The sequence below is a fragment of the Pyrgilauda ruficollis genome, unplaced genomic scaffold (genome assembly GCF_017590135.1).
Source record: "Pyrgilauda ruficollis isolate IOZ18807 unplaced genomic scaffold, ASM1759013v1 scaffold33, whole genome shotgun sequence".
NCBI lineage: Eukaryota > Metazoa > Chordata > Aves > Passeriformes > Passeridae > Pyrgilauda > Pyrgilauda ruficollis.
The window spans coordinates 2,323,140-2,343,079 of NW_024524711.1; the positions used below are offsets into that span (position 1 = coordinate 2,323,140).

General features: G+C 44.4%; 1 protein-coding gene across 1 annotated transcript in view; it reads right to left on the minus strand.

Annotated features, from left to right (window-relative positions):
- LOC121357371 (lysosomal alpha-glucosidase-like) overlaps positions 1-19,695 on the minus strand; it is a 76,685-nt gene extending 56,990 nt beyond the window's left edge. Inside the window, exons 1-7 of the mRNA XM_041474583.1 lie at positions 19,650-19,695; positions 16,620-16,854; positions 16,058-16,160; positions 15,825-15,970; positions 6,095-6,263; positions 5,384-5,480; positions 4,260-4,372 (exon numbers count right to left, since the gene is read on the minus strand). Of these exons, the coding sequence (XP_041330517.1) occupies positions 4,260-4,372; positions 5,384-5,480; positions 6,095-6,263; positions 15,825-15,970; positions 16,058-16,160; positions 16,620-16,854; positions 19,650-19,695 (909 nt within the window). The remainder of the gene's footprint in view (positions 1-4,259; positions 4,373-5,383; positions 5,481-6,094; positions 6,264-15,824; positions 15,971-16,057; positions 16,161-16,619; positions 16,855-19,649) is intronic.
- Positions 19,696-19,940: the final 245 nt, after the last annotated feature.

Here is a 19,940-nt window from a genome sequence, read left to right on the forward strand (position 1 = left end):
TGTAACCAGCTCACACTTCTGTAAGGAGGAAGCAAACCAGCAATTTTCTCTCCAAACAGAATCAGGAGACTTACAGTATGCTCACTTACAGCTTGTTACTGGATAATTTGTGATAAAATAACATATTCATGGCCTTTACCCAAGTGCTATTAAATATCTGGTTTTTGAACCCTAACATTCCTGAGCATCTTGTTATGGAGCTCACACACTACTGCTGTGCACTGTTGGTCTGTTCTGAAAGGCCACCAGCGGTCTTGGCAATGTTGGCCTGGTATTACGTGTGACTGGAGAGCCTCAGCCAGGCTCAGGTCAGTGCCTGAACTCTTTAGCTTGTTACTGCTTTTTCTCACCCTCCTGCAAACGGAGGTGTTTGCCGTTAAAAGTGAGATTTGTGTTACATAACTGTTCTGCACACCAGACTCTTCTGCAGTAGGAGAAAAATGTGATCACTGACATATAGAGAGAGCTGTACAGGACAATCTTAGATGTGGCAGGAGTAATACCCCACAAAGGTGGGCTCAGGGACAGGAGAGAGCAGAAGAATCAGGCTGGAGGCTGCTCCTTCCCATGGGACCATGCCCAGCACATACCCTACAGCTGCTACCACTGCTGTAGCACTCAGATGCCACTGGCAGGAGGCATCCTACAGCTCATCCCTGCTCCATGCAGCACACAGTAGAGGGGCAGAGGAATCAGCACTCACCCTCTGCTCCCTTCTCACATCTTGCCTCACTCTTGGAGCCCATTTAAAGCAGATTATCCTTGGTCAGGCTGGCATGCAGGGCCACCACAGCTTTTGTTGTTACCTGTCCTCACTCCAAGGATGCAGAGAGGCTGATGACTCTGGCAGAGCAGCTCCTATCAACCCTGATCACCACAAAGAGAGCCAAGAGCCCTGCTCTTGGGATAGCCTGGACCAAGCAGCCAAGAGTCCGTGGTCTACCCTGGGTGCTGGTGACAACCTGGAGAGGTGTGTGGGGAAATCCTGCATACTCTAGAGGCCAAATAAAGAGCTTTCTAACAAAGCTATCCTAATTCACTGGTTTGGAGGGAGCCACGAAAAAACACAGATCACAGCTAAGCTCCTAAACCTCTCACAGAAACAAGCATAGCAGGGGCAGAGAGGTGGCTCAGATACTGAAGTGGCACTGAAGGCAACAGCACAAAACATTGGAGAAAGGTGTAAGGCACTTTGCTCTGCAAACAGCTCCCTTGTTCTCACCAGCTGTGTGCCTGCCGGCACCTGGCCACCCTGCCACACCAGTGGGGCCATCCTGGACAGATAAAATGAGGGGTCCCTGCAAAAGCAGTGACTGTGGCAAACTTGCTCAGGAGAGAGGCAGGTGCTATTCCACCGAGAAGCTCTGCAGCAGTGCAACCTGATCCCACCAGGGGCCCCTGCAGCCAGGAACTCCCAAAACACCAATTCGCAGAGGAGACCCATGCAAACAGCTCAGAGAGCGGAGCCATGCTGCTGAGCAGTGCCTTGCAGACATCAATCACATTTCTCCTTTCTACCCCTTTTCTTTCCCTACAGCATGACAATGACTGCACAGGGAAAATCCTCTCAGTGTGACACAAAAGACAATTGAAAAATTAAGTCTTTTCTGTCTCCTTCACCTTCCCACATACCTTGTACATAAAAGCCAAATTATTACCCTAGAGACTAATAATATGGTAATTGTAACATTTTTGACCTTGGAATTTCAGGATGTTTACTGAAGAAGTTATTATTTCACATTGAAATTACTAACATGCATTCTTTAAGATTCCCTAGAGAGTTGAGCACAAGCTCAGAGAATACAGAACAGGATTTTTTTGTCCTGGCATGTGACATATCTCATTAGGAGACGCCCACTGCTCTCCTTTACCTTGTTTTCTTTCCTCCAGCTCCATTTCCAGAGACAGGGGTGGAAAGTGAGCTGCCACTACCCATCAGTTGGGGAGTGAGAACTCTCTCAATTTATTTTCAGATGCTGACCACCTGCTAAGCCACAGAAATGCTGCCTTCAAACACCAGTAAAAGACTTTGAAAAGGAGCAGGCGTGGCTCTAATTTCCATCGTACTGCTGCACTAACTCCCTTGAAATGGGGATCAAAGCTCCAGCCTGGGGGAGAGTTGCTTTACTTTTCCCCTCCACTTTTCTCCCCCCTGATTTTATTACCCATGTGAAAGTTAAAATCCCAGCTTGCTTGCTGGTCTGTGGCACTGGCATCGGAAATAGCGTGTGCTGGTTTGGGCTGGGATATGGTTACTTTTCTTTACAGTAACTGGAATGGGCTGTGTTTTGGATTTCAGCTGAAAATAGTGATGATAATTCAGTGATATATTTGATTTTGCTGAGCAGTGCTTACACAGAGTCAAGGCCTTCTTTGCTCCTTACTCCCCACCACCAGTGAGGAGGCTGGGGGTACACAAAGAGCTGGGAGGGGACACAGCCAGGACAGCTGAGCCAAACTGACCCAAATGATGTTCCATATCAAATGGCTTCATACTCAGGACATAAATCTGGGGGAAGAGGAAGGGGGAGCTGGATATTCAGAGTGATGGCATTTGCCTTTCCCAGTAACAGTCACATGTTCAGCCATTCCCCTGATTCCTGGGGGTGTCTAAACACCTGGTGCTGGTGTTTAGACACCCCCAGGATGTGGGGAATGGCAACTGGTGAATGAATTCCTTGTTTTGCTTTGCTTGTGTGCACAGTTTGGCTTTACCCATTAAACTGTCTTTATCTCAACCCACGAATTTTCTCACTTTTACCCTTTGGATCCTCTCCCCCACCCCACTGACGAGGCGTGAGCGAGTGGCTGTGTGGGACTGAGCTGCCAGCTGGGGTTAAACCACGGCAGACAACGGGTGGGGATGATGTGCAGAGGGAGCTGGAAACCTCCAAGCAACAGAGCAGTTGCTCCTTCTCCAGGACGTGGAGGAGCACCATCAGCCTCTCATCTCTCTGGGAGGTAGCACCTGAACCTCTCCTTGGAAAAGGAAGGTCTAGCAGAGCTCACCAACCCAGAGAAGCTCCAGCCTTCCCAAAACAGCAGCATGAGCAAGTCTTATCCCTTCCTTCACCAAACCAGAACCCAGAAATACCTTCCTTCTGGGTTAAATACTCTTTTTTCCCTTGCTCTAAACCACAGTATTTCTGTTCCCATACAGGCACTTTAAAAGAAGGCAAGCATAGGCTATGGAGGCTTTAAAAAGCCAAGAAAGACAAAATGCTCACAAAGATCAGAGCTCAGGCCCCTTTGAGGGGTGGCATGAGCAAAGGCAGAGCACATGCACATCTTGCTGTGAGCTCTGAGTGCCTGGCTCTGGGATGCCCTACCCTGTTCAGCCTTCCTCAGAGAATGCTAATTGCAGCCTAATCCTCAGGGTCTGCACATGGACTCCCCTTCTCACACTAACATGCTTACTCCAGCTTTGCTCCACACTCTTTAGGTTTGACACTGATTTCTTTGCATACACAGCTTGTGTCTGAGGTGGTAATTTCTGTGGCAAGGCCCAGCTGAAGCACCATTTGGTGACCAGGAAAAACATATTATCTGCTACTTTTTTCTGCACAGTCCTCACTAAATAAAAATTGCACGTACACTTCCAAATCAGCCATTGGCATGTGTACTCTCAGTTCTCTGGAAAACACTGGGCAATTGGATAGCAAGTAGTTACACTCTGTAAGACAGCAGTAAATGCAGTGTTATACATCCATGCTCTCCAATGCAATTATATGGGTTTTCATTAGTAAAAAACAGCCTGATGGCTCCAAAATCAGCAAGCAACTCCACTGGAAAATAAAGGTTTGAAGACTTCAGAGTCCATTCAATATCTCTGAAATCCAGCATATGTAAAGCTCCCAAACATTTCCATCTGTGCTCTGCCTAGTTTGTTTACTTGGCCTGCAGTGTCAAAATGCAGTCATGTCATACAGCAAAGACTATAAAACTGTGACAGCCCGAGAGGAGTAAGCTTAGACAGATACCTTTCTAATCATTGCATCCCTTTAGTGCACTCCTGCATCCCTTCCTGACATATTGCAGGAGAATGTGCATATGTGCACTGAACACCCAGCCTGCCTGTGACACTCAGTCTGTTCACAGATGCTAGAGCACATGCCAGTTTTCCCATGGATCTGAAGCTGCAGCTTTGTACAAATGGATCAGGACAAAGCTCTGCCTGCACAACCCACTGATACTACCAGATACTGACAGGATGTGTTACAAGGCACTGCTCCATGTGCCAAGTGCACTTTTCTACTCACCTCAGTGTACTGCTGAACCACGTTTTCAGGAGTCGGTCCCATGAAGAGATAGAAGTCCAGGATCCCTCCAATCGTGCGGAAAGTTAAAGATGGGTTTGGAGACAGAGTAACATCTAAAAGGGAAAAAAAGGCCCTCAGCACAAACAAACTCTGCACTATACATGGGAATAGGTCAAGAATGCATCAGGGGAGGTTGAGACTCAACATCAGGAGGCATGTCTTTACTGAGGGCAGGCAAATGCTGTAACAGGCTTCCTAGAGATGTTGATGCCTCAAGATTGTCAGTGTGTAAGAGGCATTTGGACAATGCCTTAACAACACATTTAGCTTTTCGTCAGCCTTGAAGTGTTCAGGCAGTTGTACTACAGGTATGTTTTATGTCCCTTCCAGCTGAAATATTCTATTCTATCCTACCTATCCTAGGTGTGTGCATGCTGGGCTCCTCCCTGTGGGTACGACTGGATGAGCAAACAGGGCCTGAAGGTAGGCAGGCCCAGTGTTTCTGTAATCTCTGCTTTCAGATTAGCATGGCGCAGCAAGAAATCACAGAAACCCACCCAGCGTAGATTGCACAGATCCATTTGTCTCAGTTTCATATTTATACAAAGGATCAACAAGTTTGTGTTTAGGGTTCCTCTATGCTATTTTAATCTTATTGAAAGCCATTGTCTGCCAGGGGAAACTGATTTTATAGACTAAGTGAAGATTCCCCTTTTCTGAAATTATGCCACTAGATTAATGCAGTAAGGTGACCATGGCAACATACAAAACTATTCTCCAAAGACAGAATATAGGACTAACCTAAACTGATTTGATTTTGTTATGCCAATCTCAAAGGAAATTTCTTCCACCTTCTTCTTTCCCTCTATTTGCATATATTTTCATTAAAAAGTTAAGAATGTATTTTCCCTGAAAATGCCTAAAAATGCCCAAATTCCTTGTTAAAAATTCATTCTACTGAAATTCCTTTGAAAAATCTTTGAAAAATCTATTAGTCCTGGAAGCTTAATTAGCTGTGCAGTCACTCATATTTTTACCCCATTGAAGTAAAACAGTATTTTATACTTACTAATCTATCATATTTCTATATGCAGTCCATACAGGGAATCCATGTATCTTTTTACCTTGGGCATTGGAGTTCAGAAGGAGAACACCGTGGGCATTGGAGTCTGGTTCTACGCACATGTAGAAAGGGTGAACTCCATAGAGGTTGGCAAATGACTGAAACATAAACAACACATGAAATATAACTTGACTTGCTCTTTCATAGCTTTTGTCAAGTAGATACATATGCACAGACAAAGAAATAAATTAATTCATAGTTAGAAAATTATTTTGAAATAAATAAGGGGATTTTTTAATCTAAATTGGTGTGAAGTCAAATTGACAGAAAAGAGTTATTTTTTTCTGCCTTATCACAATGGAATTTTTTAGTCTTTCCTAGTTAAACCTTTGATATTCTGCTAAACCCTTCAGATTGGCATGAGTAAGAATCATTTTTCTAGTAAAAACAGACTCATCAACCACTGACTTCAGTTCAGCCAAATATCTAATGAGTCCTGCTGGAGTCCAGCTTGTTTGGACAAACAGGGATTGATCCAAGCATGAAATGCAAAACTCTCCTGAACCAAGATCTTGGCACACAATATACTTTTTCCTGAAAATTGCACTGTGAAAAAGGTTCTGATAAAAGGTTTCAAAGTTCCCTCAAAACAATTCATGGCTTAGTCTTTAATTAAAACTGATGATACCTGCGAAGCTTGTGACATTCCATGTTTGTGTCACCTCCTTTTGGTGACACAAGCTAGGACAAAGTGTTGCATAGAGTGAATTACCGTTGGTGCCTGGTCCCTGCTGTACATGCCATAGGTAACAAAGTCCATGTTGTGCTTGAAGGTCGGGTGCTCATGTTCACCAAACCCATACACAGAAGTGGATGGCACAGTGGTGGTGATCTGAAGGAACTGGTTGGAGAAAAACAGATCAACCAGGGGACTGCTCCACCTGTGACAAACAGAGCGAGACAGGATTAGTTTGTTTCTCTTTGGAAGGTATTAAGTTCATGTCCAGCTATTTATACTTTTAATGTATTTTGGAGAAAAACAGTATTAAAAATACATTAAATTCTATGCATGCATCTAAAGTGCTTAACCTAACACGTTAAATTAATCTTGCAATGGTTGAAGATATCGCATCTACTTATGCAAAAAAAATGCAGCAATATAATTTTTGAAAAGAGCAACTAAAACAACAGAAGACAGATTATAAATCTATTATCAAAATAAGTGGTTGCTTATGCTATTTCTATGACAACCAAAGTGAAAGGCTAAAAATTGTTACTACACAGTGGAGTTCAGAATACTTAATGAGAACAACAGACATTTTATCAGGTTTTTTTTAATGTTTTGCTGTATCAGGACCCAAATACCTCCAACTTCATGCAGATGCCTAAAATAGAGGTATAGTTTTCTCCAGACTGTGCTTGAACAAGATGTGTTTATTGTGATGACTCTCTCCTGCTTCTCTCACCAGCTTAATGCATTTATTTCTATTAAATCATCTGTGGACACAGGCTCACATTTTAATTAGGCGCTACATTCTGTTTCCTATCTCTAGAGCTATAATGAGCTGCAAGTTAGATGGGGGAGAACATAGTCAAGCTGTGGAGAAGTGTTTTGTTAATGGTCATGTGTATGCCATGAGTAGCTCATTTAGATAGCACCCTCTCGAGCCTTGTTTAACCATGAATTTGTTCAGCTAATTAAAATAAATGAGCCCATGCCATAGAGCACAGAAGTGGCACAACTCTCCTTTTAATGTTCTTCTGTCAATGATTTTGACAAAATTAAATGGTTGATCAAATTGACTGGTAAATCAGAGAAATGGGAGATGGGTTGTGTTGGTGGGGAGCAGCTCAACCCCCGTGACAAGAGCACTCTGGTGAGTTGCCTGCCACCTGTGCCACCAGCACCCCTTCCTGGGGGCAAGTCCCTGCTGCTGGGAGGACTGGGAGGGCACCACTGCTCCCACCACACGGGTGGGCTCTCCCCACGAGGCTGCAAGGACGGCTGCTCATGGGGATGCTTAAGGAACTAGCTTGCCTCTCCGTGCAAAACTCAGGCACAAACTATCCCTAAATTTTCCTAGACAAATCCAAAGTCACACACAAGTACTAAAGGGTCTGTGTGGTTTTTTTTAAAAGTCTATTTGTCCTTTCTTACAAGCAGAAGAAGTAAGAATTTGTGTATAACTCTTGATTTGTTTTTTCTGCCAGCAGGAACCCCTCCCTCCCTCCTTTCCATCATCTCCACCTACATGCAGTAGTGAATAAAATTATTTTCTTTTAGGAGGGTTATGCATGCAAAATATCCCTGAGAATTAGATCCAGTCCTTGACAAATAGAGGCCTTTCTGCAAGAAGCAGTTGCTGTGCAGGAATAGGGATGGGCTCTGGAGCTATATTCCTGCCCAAAGGAAAACTGTCACACAGCTCTGCTCTGTGCCAAGACAGGAAGGGTCACTGCTCTGAGCAGACCACAGGGTTGAGAAAACCTCAAATTATGCCAGAGGGGAAAGGCTTTCGAAAAAGTTTAAATATCTGTTGTAAGTCATTGAGCTCTCCCCATGATGTCTGTTCAGAGGACATGAGGCTTTGTACATTTGTGGTACCCACATTATAGCATGGACATTTCCTATCATGAGAACTCCTAGTGTTACCATGGCATTAAAGTAATACTTCATTAAAGTATTACTTCAGCTCAGCAAGTCCCCTCCTCTGACCAGGAGGGTCACTGGGGTGGTGCAAATGACAACCCTAGGAACAAGCCCTCTGCTCCACTATATCTTTACACGTTGTGGAGAAACTGGCTCATGACTCATGCATTCCTTCAGGCAACTCCACCTCTGCGTGACACTGCCATAACAGTGCCCTGCTCTGCACCCCTCCATGGCTCAGCTCCCTGGGGGCTGCCACCCCCACCAGCACAGCTCCCCATCAGCCTTGTCTTTCCCCAGACCTCCACATGCCAGCATAGCTATATGCTAAATATAGCATTAACCGTGACATAAAAATGCTGGTAATGACTCTTTTTATTTTTTCTGGGCATCATTATGTCATCTCCATCTGAAGGAAAGCATGGACAGGTTTTCCCCTGGCACTATTCTCTGCCTTCACTCCAAGCAGCTTCCTGAGTCCTTGTGCTCTCCAGCACACTATGGTAGCTGTTGTGCTACTTTATGTGTTTGCTCATGTGGTGTTGGCAAGGAACAATCATTTAAATGAAAAAAAAAAATGCCATTCCTTAAACCCTTGGATACAATAAAAGAAAATGTCATACTTCTCTGACCTTCCCTCCTGCTGGTTTAAAGTAGATGGAAGGTACAAAACAGGAAGGAACATAAAATGACATCATGTTTGCAAGAATTTGCGTGGTTCTCCTCCAAGAGTCCTATGAACCATAAAACCACTGTGATGGACAACAGAAGGTGTCTTAAAAATGTAAAAACACAGCTGAACAGTTGCTCACTGTCAAAAATGCAACCTCTGCTAGAAGTTAGATGAGGCAAAGTCTGTGAGCACAAGAACCCTTCTTTTTTGCACAAGAGGTAATAGCTGCAGTCACATTTGCTGCTGAAAGTCTTAAGCTGTTAGTGTAGTGTGTCAGTGGTAGGAACACTCCTGCCTGTGGAAATACAAACCAGCCTCCCTACACATCTGCCTGGCCATTGTCTTTGAACAGTCAGCTGTCACCTGTCCAAGGAGTCTTGATTGATAAAAGCTGCTCTTTTCTTCCATACACAGCGTACTACACTAAAGAGTAAACATCTCTAATTTTTAACTTCTTATCAGGAAAAAAAAGAATGACTCAGATTGAAAAGGTCTCTGTAAAAATTAACATTTTTGGCCAGCAGTCAAGCCACTGGCTATCAGGATGAAACATAACTGGAGTGGACCAAAGAAGCAGTATTAAAGGAAGGTGAGTAGGCAGACAGATAAAACACCCTGCTCATGTTGAAGGTGTAGTTCATGACTAACATTGTCACAATGTTTGAGGGGGATGACTAAAAGGCTGTACAAGATGGTTTTCAGGAGTGCAATCATCAGTCCTTTGTAATATGAACTGGACATGATGATTTCCCTCTCTGAACAACTACTCTGTTGAGGTTTATTGGAGGCCAATGACTGCAGTGTGTGCAGTGGCTCAAAGCACTGATTCACCAGCCGTGAGCAACCAGCTGCTGGCACTTCTAAAGGTGGTCTTACAAAACCTCCAGAATTAGGAGACTTGGGACACAGATATGATACATCATTAGGACAGGCATCATGCATTATCTGGACATTCAAAAATAATTTTAAGTTGGGAGAGATTTGGTCTTTTTTTTTTTCTTCCTGTTACAATGAATCCTGGAGAACTGAGCTCATTATTTGAAGCTCCACTAAGGTCCACTAAGTCACACGGAGAAAATGTCCTCTATAACATCTGCTTTTCTTGGTCTCCAGACCACCCCATATATTATCTGTGTGCAAATTTAGTTGTAACTTCCCACAGCTATCCAAAAAAGGAGTCTAAGCCTCCTGGCAAAGCTTGGGCACACCCTTCCAGAGGGCCTGGGCTACCACAGTATGCCCAGGCTGCCAAAAAAGTGCTAAAGCACCTTAGGGAGTGAGGACTACACACCTTCAAATGAACCTCAAATCTACTGATTGACTCAACATACTTGAGCTGCTGAGGAGCATCACCTAAGGAGCCCAGATCTCAGATTGCTAAAAATACTTCCAGTGACTGCTGGTTTTGGCTGGAGTTAACCTTCATAGTAGCTGGTATGGGGTGATGTTTTGGATTTGCGCTGGGAGATGTTGGTAATTCAGAGATGTTTCAGTTACTGCTGAGCAGTTCTTAACAGAGCACAACAGGGCTTTGCTACTCCTTGCAGTGCCCCACCAGCAAGGAGGCTGGGGATGCACAAGCAGCAGGGAGGGGACACAGCTAGGATAGCTGGCCTCAAGGGATATCCCATACTATATGGCTTCATGCTGAGCATTAAACCTATCAGGAAGGTTGGCTGGGACACTGCTGCTCAGGGACTGGAAGGCATCAGTCAAATGGTGGTGAGTAATTGTTGTCATTTGCATCACTTCTCTTTCTTGGGTTTTATTTTTCTCTCTGTTATTTTCCTTTTAATTACATTACTATTATTATGATTATTATTACTGCTACTACTAGTACTACTACTTTTTACCTGTTATTAAATTGTTCTTGTCTCAACACATGACTTTTCTCACTTTTACCCTCCTGATTCTCTCCATCTTTCAGTCAGGAGTGAGCAGGCAGCTGTGTGGTGTTTGGCTGCTGGCTGGGGTTAAACCATAGCACTGTTTCACAACAGCTGTATTCCTATTAGTTGTAAGTCTTGGGACTCCACTTCTGGAGTGCAGAAGGTCCACCAAGACAGAATTTTTACATGTTTATCTTACTTTAAAGGTGATTTGTCAAGTAGGTGAGAAAATCAGCAAGAGTAATCAACAGATTTTCCACAAACATAACACTTATAAAAAAAAAGAAGTGCAGAGTATATTTACTGTTATTGACACATTTCTGCTCTACTTCTACTGTATTCATTGTTGTGATATCAGGAAATGTCCTATAATTCACTGGATATACAATGCTTCATTTTTGCTTGAAAAACACTTGGGTGATATACCTACAATATTTCTTGCCTAGGTAAAATAAATCTTAATGATTAGAAGACTAAAATAATGGCTCTCACAAACTAGGAAAAAACCCATTCTACCCATGATGCATACAATTTCCTCCCCATGCTTTCAGCAAAACTGCAGTTATGACAATAGCATTATAAATCATTCTAATAGCCTTGCCTATGTAAAAACACCTTCGTGATAAGTGGTGTCTGTGCTAAAAATAAAAAAAAAGGCAGCTGAACTCTACAGCAGCCTTTTTGGAAATTAGGAAAAATCTTGATTAGGTTTGGTTATTTTTGCAGTATATTCCCAAGTGCAATAGCAAACAAGGTATTCCAAAAGCTTAATAGAAAGTAGTCCCTATCTGGCTTGTAAAAAAAAAAAATAAAAATGTTCTGCCTTCCATTATTTGTGTGACATCATGAAGGAAAAGTCAGGATATTAAAGTGGAGAATCAAATCAGTAATCCATCCCTCTGCAGCCTGTCTCCAGCAATGGCCCAGGCCAGATATCACAAAGGAAGGCATAAGATGTCACTCAGAGCCAGTCTTGCAATAATCTGCTTATGGAGGAAGTTTCTGGCTGTTTTCATAGAATTAACTGATGTTGTGAAGCATGGAGACAAAGTATTTGGGGGTTTTATTTTCCTACAGATGATTTTTTTATTATGCCTGAATGTGTATCCTGCTAGGCCTCCTGTGCCAGTGCTGCCCTGGGGCAGTGAGTCCCACAGAGTAATCACACTCTGCAAAATGAGCATATGTGTGTTATTTATCATAGTCTTAAAGCAAACAGTTCCCAGCCTTTTACTCTCTCTTCTTGAGAAAATCTATGCTTTCTTGGAGCCTTCATGCTCTCAGTTGATACTACCTCCTCCAGTGGTTGCTGTTGACAGTGTGGCAGGAGCAGCAAGGAGAACAGCATTTAACCTGAGTGTATGTGCCACAAAACTCACAGGCTGTTTTGCTTGCTCACCTGCCTTATTACAACACAGTATTTTCTCTCCTGTTTTTACCAGCACGGGGCCCTGGCCAACCACAGGACAGTTTCCCATAAGAGCTGCAAGATCAACCAGGATATCCTAAGCAAGGATTTACTAAACTAAAGCAAATCTCTTGACAAAACATTTTTCCACTGACCACACCAATTTTGCCAAAACAGTTATTTTCCAAGCATAACAGGAGTAAAAAGAGGCTCCCTGCAGTCTCCACTGCCCAACAATGATGGTAGTTTGGGAGCTTCTCCTCTGGGGCAGGAGATTCATGCCCTAGTCCCTGACCCTCATGGTTCAGAACTCTGACTTGCAGCCTTAAATCAGATGCAGGTTTCTAGTTTTCTCATGGAAAACAGATAACACCTGACGTCTGGATGGAAGCAGAAGCTTTGCTTGGCATCTCCCTAGTGAATGTGTGGACATGGCACCTCTTTACCCCCATGGCTTTGGACAGCTACTGGCATAGAAAAGGACCTTACCTGGCTAGTGGCAAAACAGCAGGAGCATTGGAGAGGGAGAAAAGCAGAGCAGAAAGAGGCAGGATGGGACAGAAAACAGGACAGCAGTGGATGAGAAGGAGAAAAGTAAGAGGGAGTAAGCCAAGAGGCATTACTGGGAAGACAAAGGGAAGCAGCCCAAGAGCTCCTGGTCCCAGCAGCCCCCAGCAGCTCCTGGATCATCTCCCTACATGACTCTGTCTAATTTTTGCCTCATGCAGGCAAAGTAGCAGCTGTCAACTGGTTAGCTTGGAGCAAGCTGAAAATGTAGCAGGACTTGGCCTTTTATTCTTGCTCCTGGCTCTGCTTGAGGTTTGCAATCAGCTGTTAATGTCTCTCCCCTCACACAGTTTATTCCTTTCCCCTGTTATTGTGATTACATGGAGCCCCGAGTTTGTCCTGCCCTCCTTGGGTAGCTCAGCTAGGTCTCCCTGCATGCAGAGAGTGTGAGAAACGCCCATAAAGCACACTCAAAGCCTCCTCTGCCTCTCCCCTGCAGGATTTCTAATGTGGAATGAAATCATTCCTCACAAGGAAGAGGCTTTGTGCACAGGAGTGCCAGAGTGGGGATGGGGTTTCCTATCAAGCAGACAGACAGGAGTTTGACACCCCATTGCTTCCTGCACAAAGGCATGGATGGCAGGATAGACTACAGGGAAATACAGGTGTGGGCTTTGAAACAGCAACCCAAACCTCCACTGTGTTTCTGCTTGGGACAGGCTGCTTCCTTCCCAGGTGGACTGTCACCTGTGCAAGAGCATGCTGAGCATCATGAATTTAGGCTTTCTTGGGGGGTAAGTCATCCAGCAGCATGGCTCTGCTAGCAAGGGATAAGAAGCATAAGGAAAAGCAGATTTCTGAGGATCTGTAATTGCTTTACTATGGGAAAGTTTTCCTCAGAGATATTTAAAAGGTCCAGGAGAGAACCCTGACCTGGTTTGGTGCAGATTCAAGTTATTATCTACCCACACCTGGGGAGTGCAACTGCAGCATCTGTTGAAAAGGTTTTATTTGCCCACATTGACTGTTCTGAGCAGTGTTTGTGTGCATATAGAAATCAACAATTGATTCAGCTGTTCATCGACACAGTAAGGCCATGGCTGTTCACATCTTAAAACAGGAGGCTAAAGTCTCTCCAGGTGTCAGGAACTTGCCTGTTTCTCAGGGACACTCTCCCACACAGCCTGCCCTAACCTGGCCCAGGCACAGACACCACCAGCCATGCAGCTTGGTGCCTGGGTGCTCTGGAGCAGCTGCTCCCACTTCTGGAGGGAACCCAAAGGAAAAGATTTGTGTTGTAGCATTCAAACCTGCCTTTGGGCACGTTGAACTAACACGAAAATCTACTTAACCTGCCAGATGCCACCAGTGCACCCCTGGACCCAGCCAGTCAAGTGCAGCCACTGATGGGAATGTTCCTATAATGCTGACTGCTGAGGGCTCATCCTTCAGTAAAGTAAATGCAGCCAACCATATATTTTAGGCCAGGATATATAACCTGCTTTCCTGTTTTGAAAGATTCCATCTGCACAGCTCTTTTGGTAGCTAAGGAGATTGCAAATCCCTCTAAGACAGGCTGTGGAGCTATCTCTGAGCACCTGCATTTCCTCACTCTGACAGGATGGACAGGCAAACAAATGAAGGGGAAGCATTTTTGCTCCTCACACAGGGAATATAACTAAACTAAATATCATTCAAGCTGTGAGAGGAATGGCTTCCTGACAGGATCCTTTAGACTACAGTACTGGCTGTGCCATTTCACATGAAACAAGAATTCCCAAGAACATAAGATTTCCCTTTCTGTACACAAAATCCTGTGTCTCTGCTGGTGACAATATTTTGGGAGCAGCCTTGCCACTGCTTGCTGGATAGAAGTCCATTATTTGTGCATTATATTTACCCACAATTTCCTCTTTTTGGGCTTAGCTGAGTTTCAGGAGCACTCCTTTACCTGCCTGGAGGCAGTGTACAATTTCCCACAGGATGCTGGAGAGCAGAGCATCACTGATGCTGAGCTGGTGCTGCAAACCAAGGCTGCCCTCTGCCTCCCTGGGCTCTGCAGCACAGCACGGCTGCAGCCCACACCTCTGCTGCTGCTGGGCACGGGCCTTGGTGCACAAAGAGATGGAGGGGAATGGAGGAGGCTTCCCCAGGCCCACAGCAGGGCACTGGATGTGCCCTCCTGGAAACCTTCTCAGTGGGGACCGACTTGTGCTCCTCTGCCTGTCACCGCAGTCGTGCCTTTAGCAGATCCTGCATCTGCTCCACAGCAGGCCCCTCCCCACTGCTGGGACATCTCAAGTTTGATCAACCCAGGCTAAACCCTTGGGGTCTGGGTGAAGGTGAGGAGGGCTGAATGAGAATGGGCCATGAGCTAGCCTCTTGTTATGCATTCACCCCTTACATCAGCATTCCAATTAAGAAGTCTTTATAGAAAGAAGTAGAAAACTGGGCCTTTAACAAAAGACCACTGTTTACACAGAGCTGTTAAGTCTAATGAGAAATTAAATTATTTTTGTTATCAGAGTAAGGCATAATGCATTCATTTAAAATAGCCTACATAAATAAGACTTTACAGAATTGACTGTGACATGTATAAAGAGATGCTATGAGACTGTAGTTCAAAAGGATGGTCAGCTCATTAAAAACCCAGCATGATGGCTCCATCTGCAGACCATTCTAGAAGCTGTATTGTCTTATTTGCATCACTCATGTTAAGCCATCCTTAAATTGCTCACTGCTGCATTCCCAAAAGCAGCTGGCAGGAATGCACCTTGATTGGGACTCTCTTTCTAAGTAGCATTATGTACTAGAGATATGGTGATGGAAGCCAAGGAAAAAGGAAATTATGACACCTGGTGACATTTGTTAGTGAGAGGAGCTTTTACTGAAGTTAAACTTACAGTACTAGCTTGAGAAAACAAATTATATTTTTGCAGAGGAACAAACTAGAGCCAGTGCCATTCACTGATATCAGTAGAAATCAGAGGCTTACAGCCTCCATTGCTTTGAGCTTCCTAGACTTGCCTGCTGGAGAGTGTCAGGAGATCTGCTGCTTAGATCCTGACACCTCAGATTTCAGAAATCTTAGCTCAGTGCTTTGATGAGTTGAGTTTACCAGCATGACAAGCCATGAAATTGTAGCCTCAGAAGGTTTATTGAATAAACTTTTATACATGCACATAGATAATTGTCTGTTATACAGGCACATACCCCCATTAATAATGAAAGTCGTTCAGGGACAAGGCATAAATCTGCACCACATCCTTTGACCCCTTGTACCACAGACGCAAGAAATAGGGTGTAAGGAAAGAGTGCTGACCCCATCACACCTAACTTTTACAAAAAGCAATATGAATCATGTGTAGTACTCACAGCACGGTGCCAGTGCTTTTCCTCTTGATCGTGAAGTGTGTGGAATCATCCGAGAACTCCACCTCATAGTTGGCTTCCTCAGCGGTAACCCCGGGGCCATTGATCTTGAGTGGGACTTCAAACCGCTGCGCGTTGGGGTCGTAGAGCTAAAGCAAGGCGAGCAGGGGGCAGGTCAGCTCACTCCTTAGCATGTGTTGCTTTGGCTAAATGATTCCAACCCCCCAGATACTCACCCTGAACCGGAGTCTGTCCTTTGTCTGGAACTCCACTTCCAAGACGATCGGGGAAATGTCACTTCCGAAGAGGGACAAGGCCTGGCGCTTGTTCAGCGTGACTCTGCAGTGGAACACATGCTGGTGCCCACCGCGAGTGACCACTGCCTGAGACCACCCTGGGGCAGGCCAGGGGAACCACCCAGCTACTCTGTGTCAGCTCTTTAAAAATAAATCATTGACTTGCTGAGAGAAATAATCCCTGAGGTCAGTTTAGGCCCTCCTTGATGTTAATGGATAAAATAGAGGCCCCCAAAGAAAGGAGACCTGGTAGTTTCCTGAGGCACAGCTCCTAGGTGGGAGGGACCACTCTGCACCCGCACCTGGTTCCCTCACCTGAGGCGTGGTGAGAGCACAAGCCCCAGTTCTACGGCACACACACGGGGAAAGGTGTCCCTTTCCCTCCTTGTCACATGTGTATCGGAGCAGCTGCGGGAATGTTTTTGGCGAGAGTGCCCGGGGCGGCAGCGGCGGCCGCGGGGCAGTGCCGGCCTGCAGCGCCCGGGGAGCCACACGCACTCACCTCCAGCCCTTGTCGGTCTGCTCGGCGTTCCCACTGCGGGCGTAGCCGTAGGGACTGTTCTCGGGGAAGAAGCACCAGGGAGCGTTGGGCACATCGCTGGAGCACCAGGTGCAGCCCCGCGCCTCGCAGGCCTCCTGGGAAGCGCCGGGCTGCGGGTGGCAGTCAATGCGCTTCTGCACCGCGATGGCGCCGGGGCACTGCGCGTCCTGCTCCGAGCCCAGGCACCCGCCTAGGGCTGCATGCGGGAAAAGCCGTCAGAGCAGCCGGGAACCGCGTTAGAAAACCACACAGCACCGCAAACTTCAGCTATTCTTTTTTTTGGATGTGCTTTCTCCCCATCCCAGGGCTAGTACCCGTTATCCCTTGGACTGAGATGACGGGCGAGCAGCTGTGTGCTCATTGCGGAGCAAGAGCAGCAAGCACTTTCTTTTACAAGGCGAGGCAGTGGGTCTGCATTGTTCTGCACTCGGAGCTGCCTGTGCTCAGCTGAAGCACGACTTGCTTGAAATACTCATAGAAAGTTAAATAGCAGCGTAATGAAGCTGCTGGTGAGGCGTGAGGGCAACGCTGCAGGCTGGCAGAACAGGAGGGAGTCTTCAATAAGGGCTGCTATCAATATGAAAAGGTTACATTTTCTGTATAATTATGTTATACACAGATGTTTTCTATCTATAGAGATTCAAATATGTGACAAGCAGCATTCACTTGTATGGTATAAATAGAAAAATAGTGAGTATATGTTCATGTGGGGTTTCTTTTCTGCATTGTATGACAACTGTATCTACACAGTGTTAGTAGTTTGTGTTAATACAGATATGGTTATGAGTAAAGGGAAGATGCCAGCAGTAAAAGAAAAGGTATATATTAGTCATTCACAGAATCGTCATGAAAAAAAACCTGTTAGGTGCTAAATTTTCCCTTTTTACAGGTACAAGTCAAGCCCTCTGGTTGAGAGCCTCCGAAGAGCAGGGGGACCACAAGACCAGCTCCTGCTGTGCTGACAAACTGCTGTTGGTAAATATTCTCAGAGAGAGCAGGCATATCACAGGCAGCATACTTATTCTGAAGTTAATTTATGTCATTTTAGTCATTACAGCAATATTCCAAGATTAAATCTACTTGAACGATAATTGCCCTTTTCTGCAAAATGACTAATACCTCTGCTTTCATTTTTTGGTTGGTTTTTTTTTTTTTGTGTGGTTTTTTTTTTTTTTTTTTTTTTTTTTTTTTATGTGGACTGTTGTGTGCTTGAAACCCTAAAACATGATTGCTGATGCAGTCTGGGCTTCTCCACAGAAAGAATTCTACAAGCAGATGTGCACAAGCAGTAATTATGTATACTGGGAAATTTACAGAACGAAATACTAGATTTTTGCTAGAGAATGCCATCATGCTGCAATGCCAGAGTTGATTTCCAAGTGGGGAATATGAACACAGAAAAGCAGGAGTGCCACCTACATTTTCTTGAGAAAACTCTCATGCCCCTTTTAGACAGGAACATCTGACACTCAGGTCTGATACTCCCAGGCTGCTCTGCAGAACTCACTGCTCGCTGCCACAGTGCCTCATTATCATCTTCTTGAGGCTGGAATTAACAGGAATTATCTGGCTGTTAACCTTTGCCAGCTGCTGGGCAGGCAGGGTTGGTTTCCACCTCTGTTTTCTGGGGCAGAAGAGTCAGGTCCCACAGGCTGACTGCTCTCTGTTCAACATTCACCACTCGTGATAGGTCACATAGAAAAGCTATAAATTCTTATCCTCTTTTTCATCCAAAGCGTAATAGGAATATGAGCATCCTTCTGCAATCCTGCAATTTTTTTTTCTTGGACAACAAAATAAACAAAACCTATCACATTTCATTTTGGTCTGGGGTGTGTTTCCTAGTGAGAGTCAAATGCAGCATCAGCGTTTTCATTGCTGAAATCAAGAAGAGTATGACTGAACAGACTACAGCAGATTATTATTGTGGTGTCATTTTACACAGGATAGGTTTGTGGGAGACTTTTATGAATTAATTTGTATTGTAAAATACTTTCAAAATACTTCTTATGAATGATATTGTGAATGAAAAAGCTAGTTCAATGGAAAAAAACATTCCCCCAGCAGGAGCCAAGAAATTTCTTCCATTTTTTCTCCCATTAATGCAAAGCTTACATTTTCCAGCAAACTTTAAAAACTAAGACTTGCAGGTGTGAGCAGCTGGATAAGGCTGCAACCTTGTTCATCCCTTGTTCCTGGATTTACTTCTATTGCAGTACAAATGTGATAGCAGCAAGTGGGAAGATAAAATTATTTTTAAAAGTAGGGAAGGAGAATTGTAAAACCATAATTTTCACTGTATTTACAGCCCATGTCTGTAAACATACAAAGAAGATGAAATCCAAACAAGCAGTTGAATATATAGCAACAGCTATGGCTACTTGCTGCTTTTCCATGATAATTTCCATGGGAACAGAAGCTAAAGCAAGGCAGCTGGAAAGATATAGGTGAAAAATAATCCTCATTGATTTTTAAAAACCTTCACTTTAATTTTGAAAAATTAGATTAAAATTAAGGTATAAGGAAGGAACTGAAGTATTACCACACAGATTTTAATTTAACAGTATTAATATTTACATTTTAGGTTCACTTGTATATTTCAAAGGCATTTGCTGCAGAGGTTCCATTCTCCAGCAACAAAATAATATGTATACTCCCTTTACTATGCTCTGGACCAAATTAACCTCTGGTATGCTGGAGTAAAAATTACAGAAGAAAAACTAACAAAGCAATAGGTAACTTTCAGGAGCTGAATGATACCACTGATCCCTTTTGACTATGCTGGTGCTGACTACACTGCAGGACTGGGGCATATTTCTAAACAAGTCAGCTCTGCTGTCCTCCCACAGTCACCTCAGGTGGAGCCAGTGCCATGCCTGTTCTCTCCTTTTCCATGGAAAACAGTAATTTCTTTTAACAGCTCTTCTCTCCTTAGCACATTTATATTTTGCTTTTGAAGCCTAGGACAAAATACAAATGTGGTGTACTTACCTGCAAGCACAACAGCCAAGAAACACAGGCTCCTCATCCTTGCCATGGTTGAAGGAGGACTTCTGCAGGCAGTCTGAAGCCTTTTATACAAGGCAGGGGCACGATAAGCACTTGTTCTAATACACAATCAGAAGCATTGCAAATATGTTCTCCGCATTCGTATCTTTAATGAGATTATTTGTAACACATGACCTTGCCTGTATCTAAGCAGATAAGGTGAGATACAGTCTAATTTTTCCACACGCTTTGCTCAACTTCTGAAGTCCAACTTTGAGAGGAAAACGTGATTCT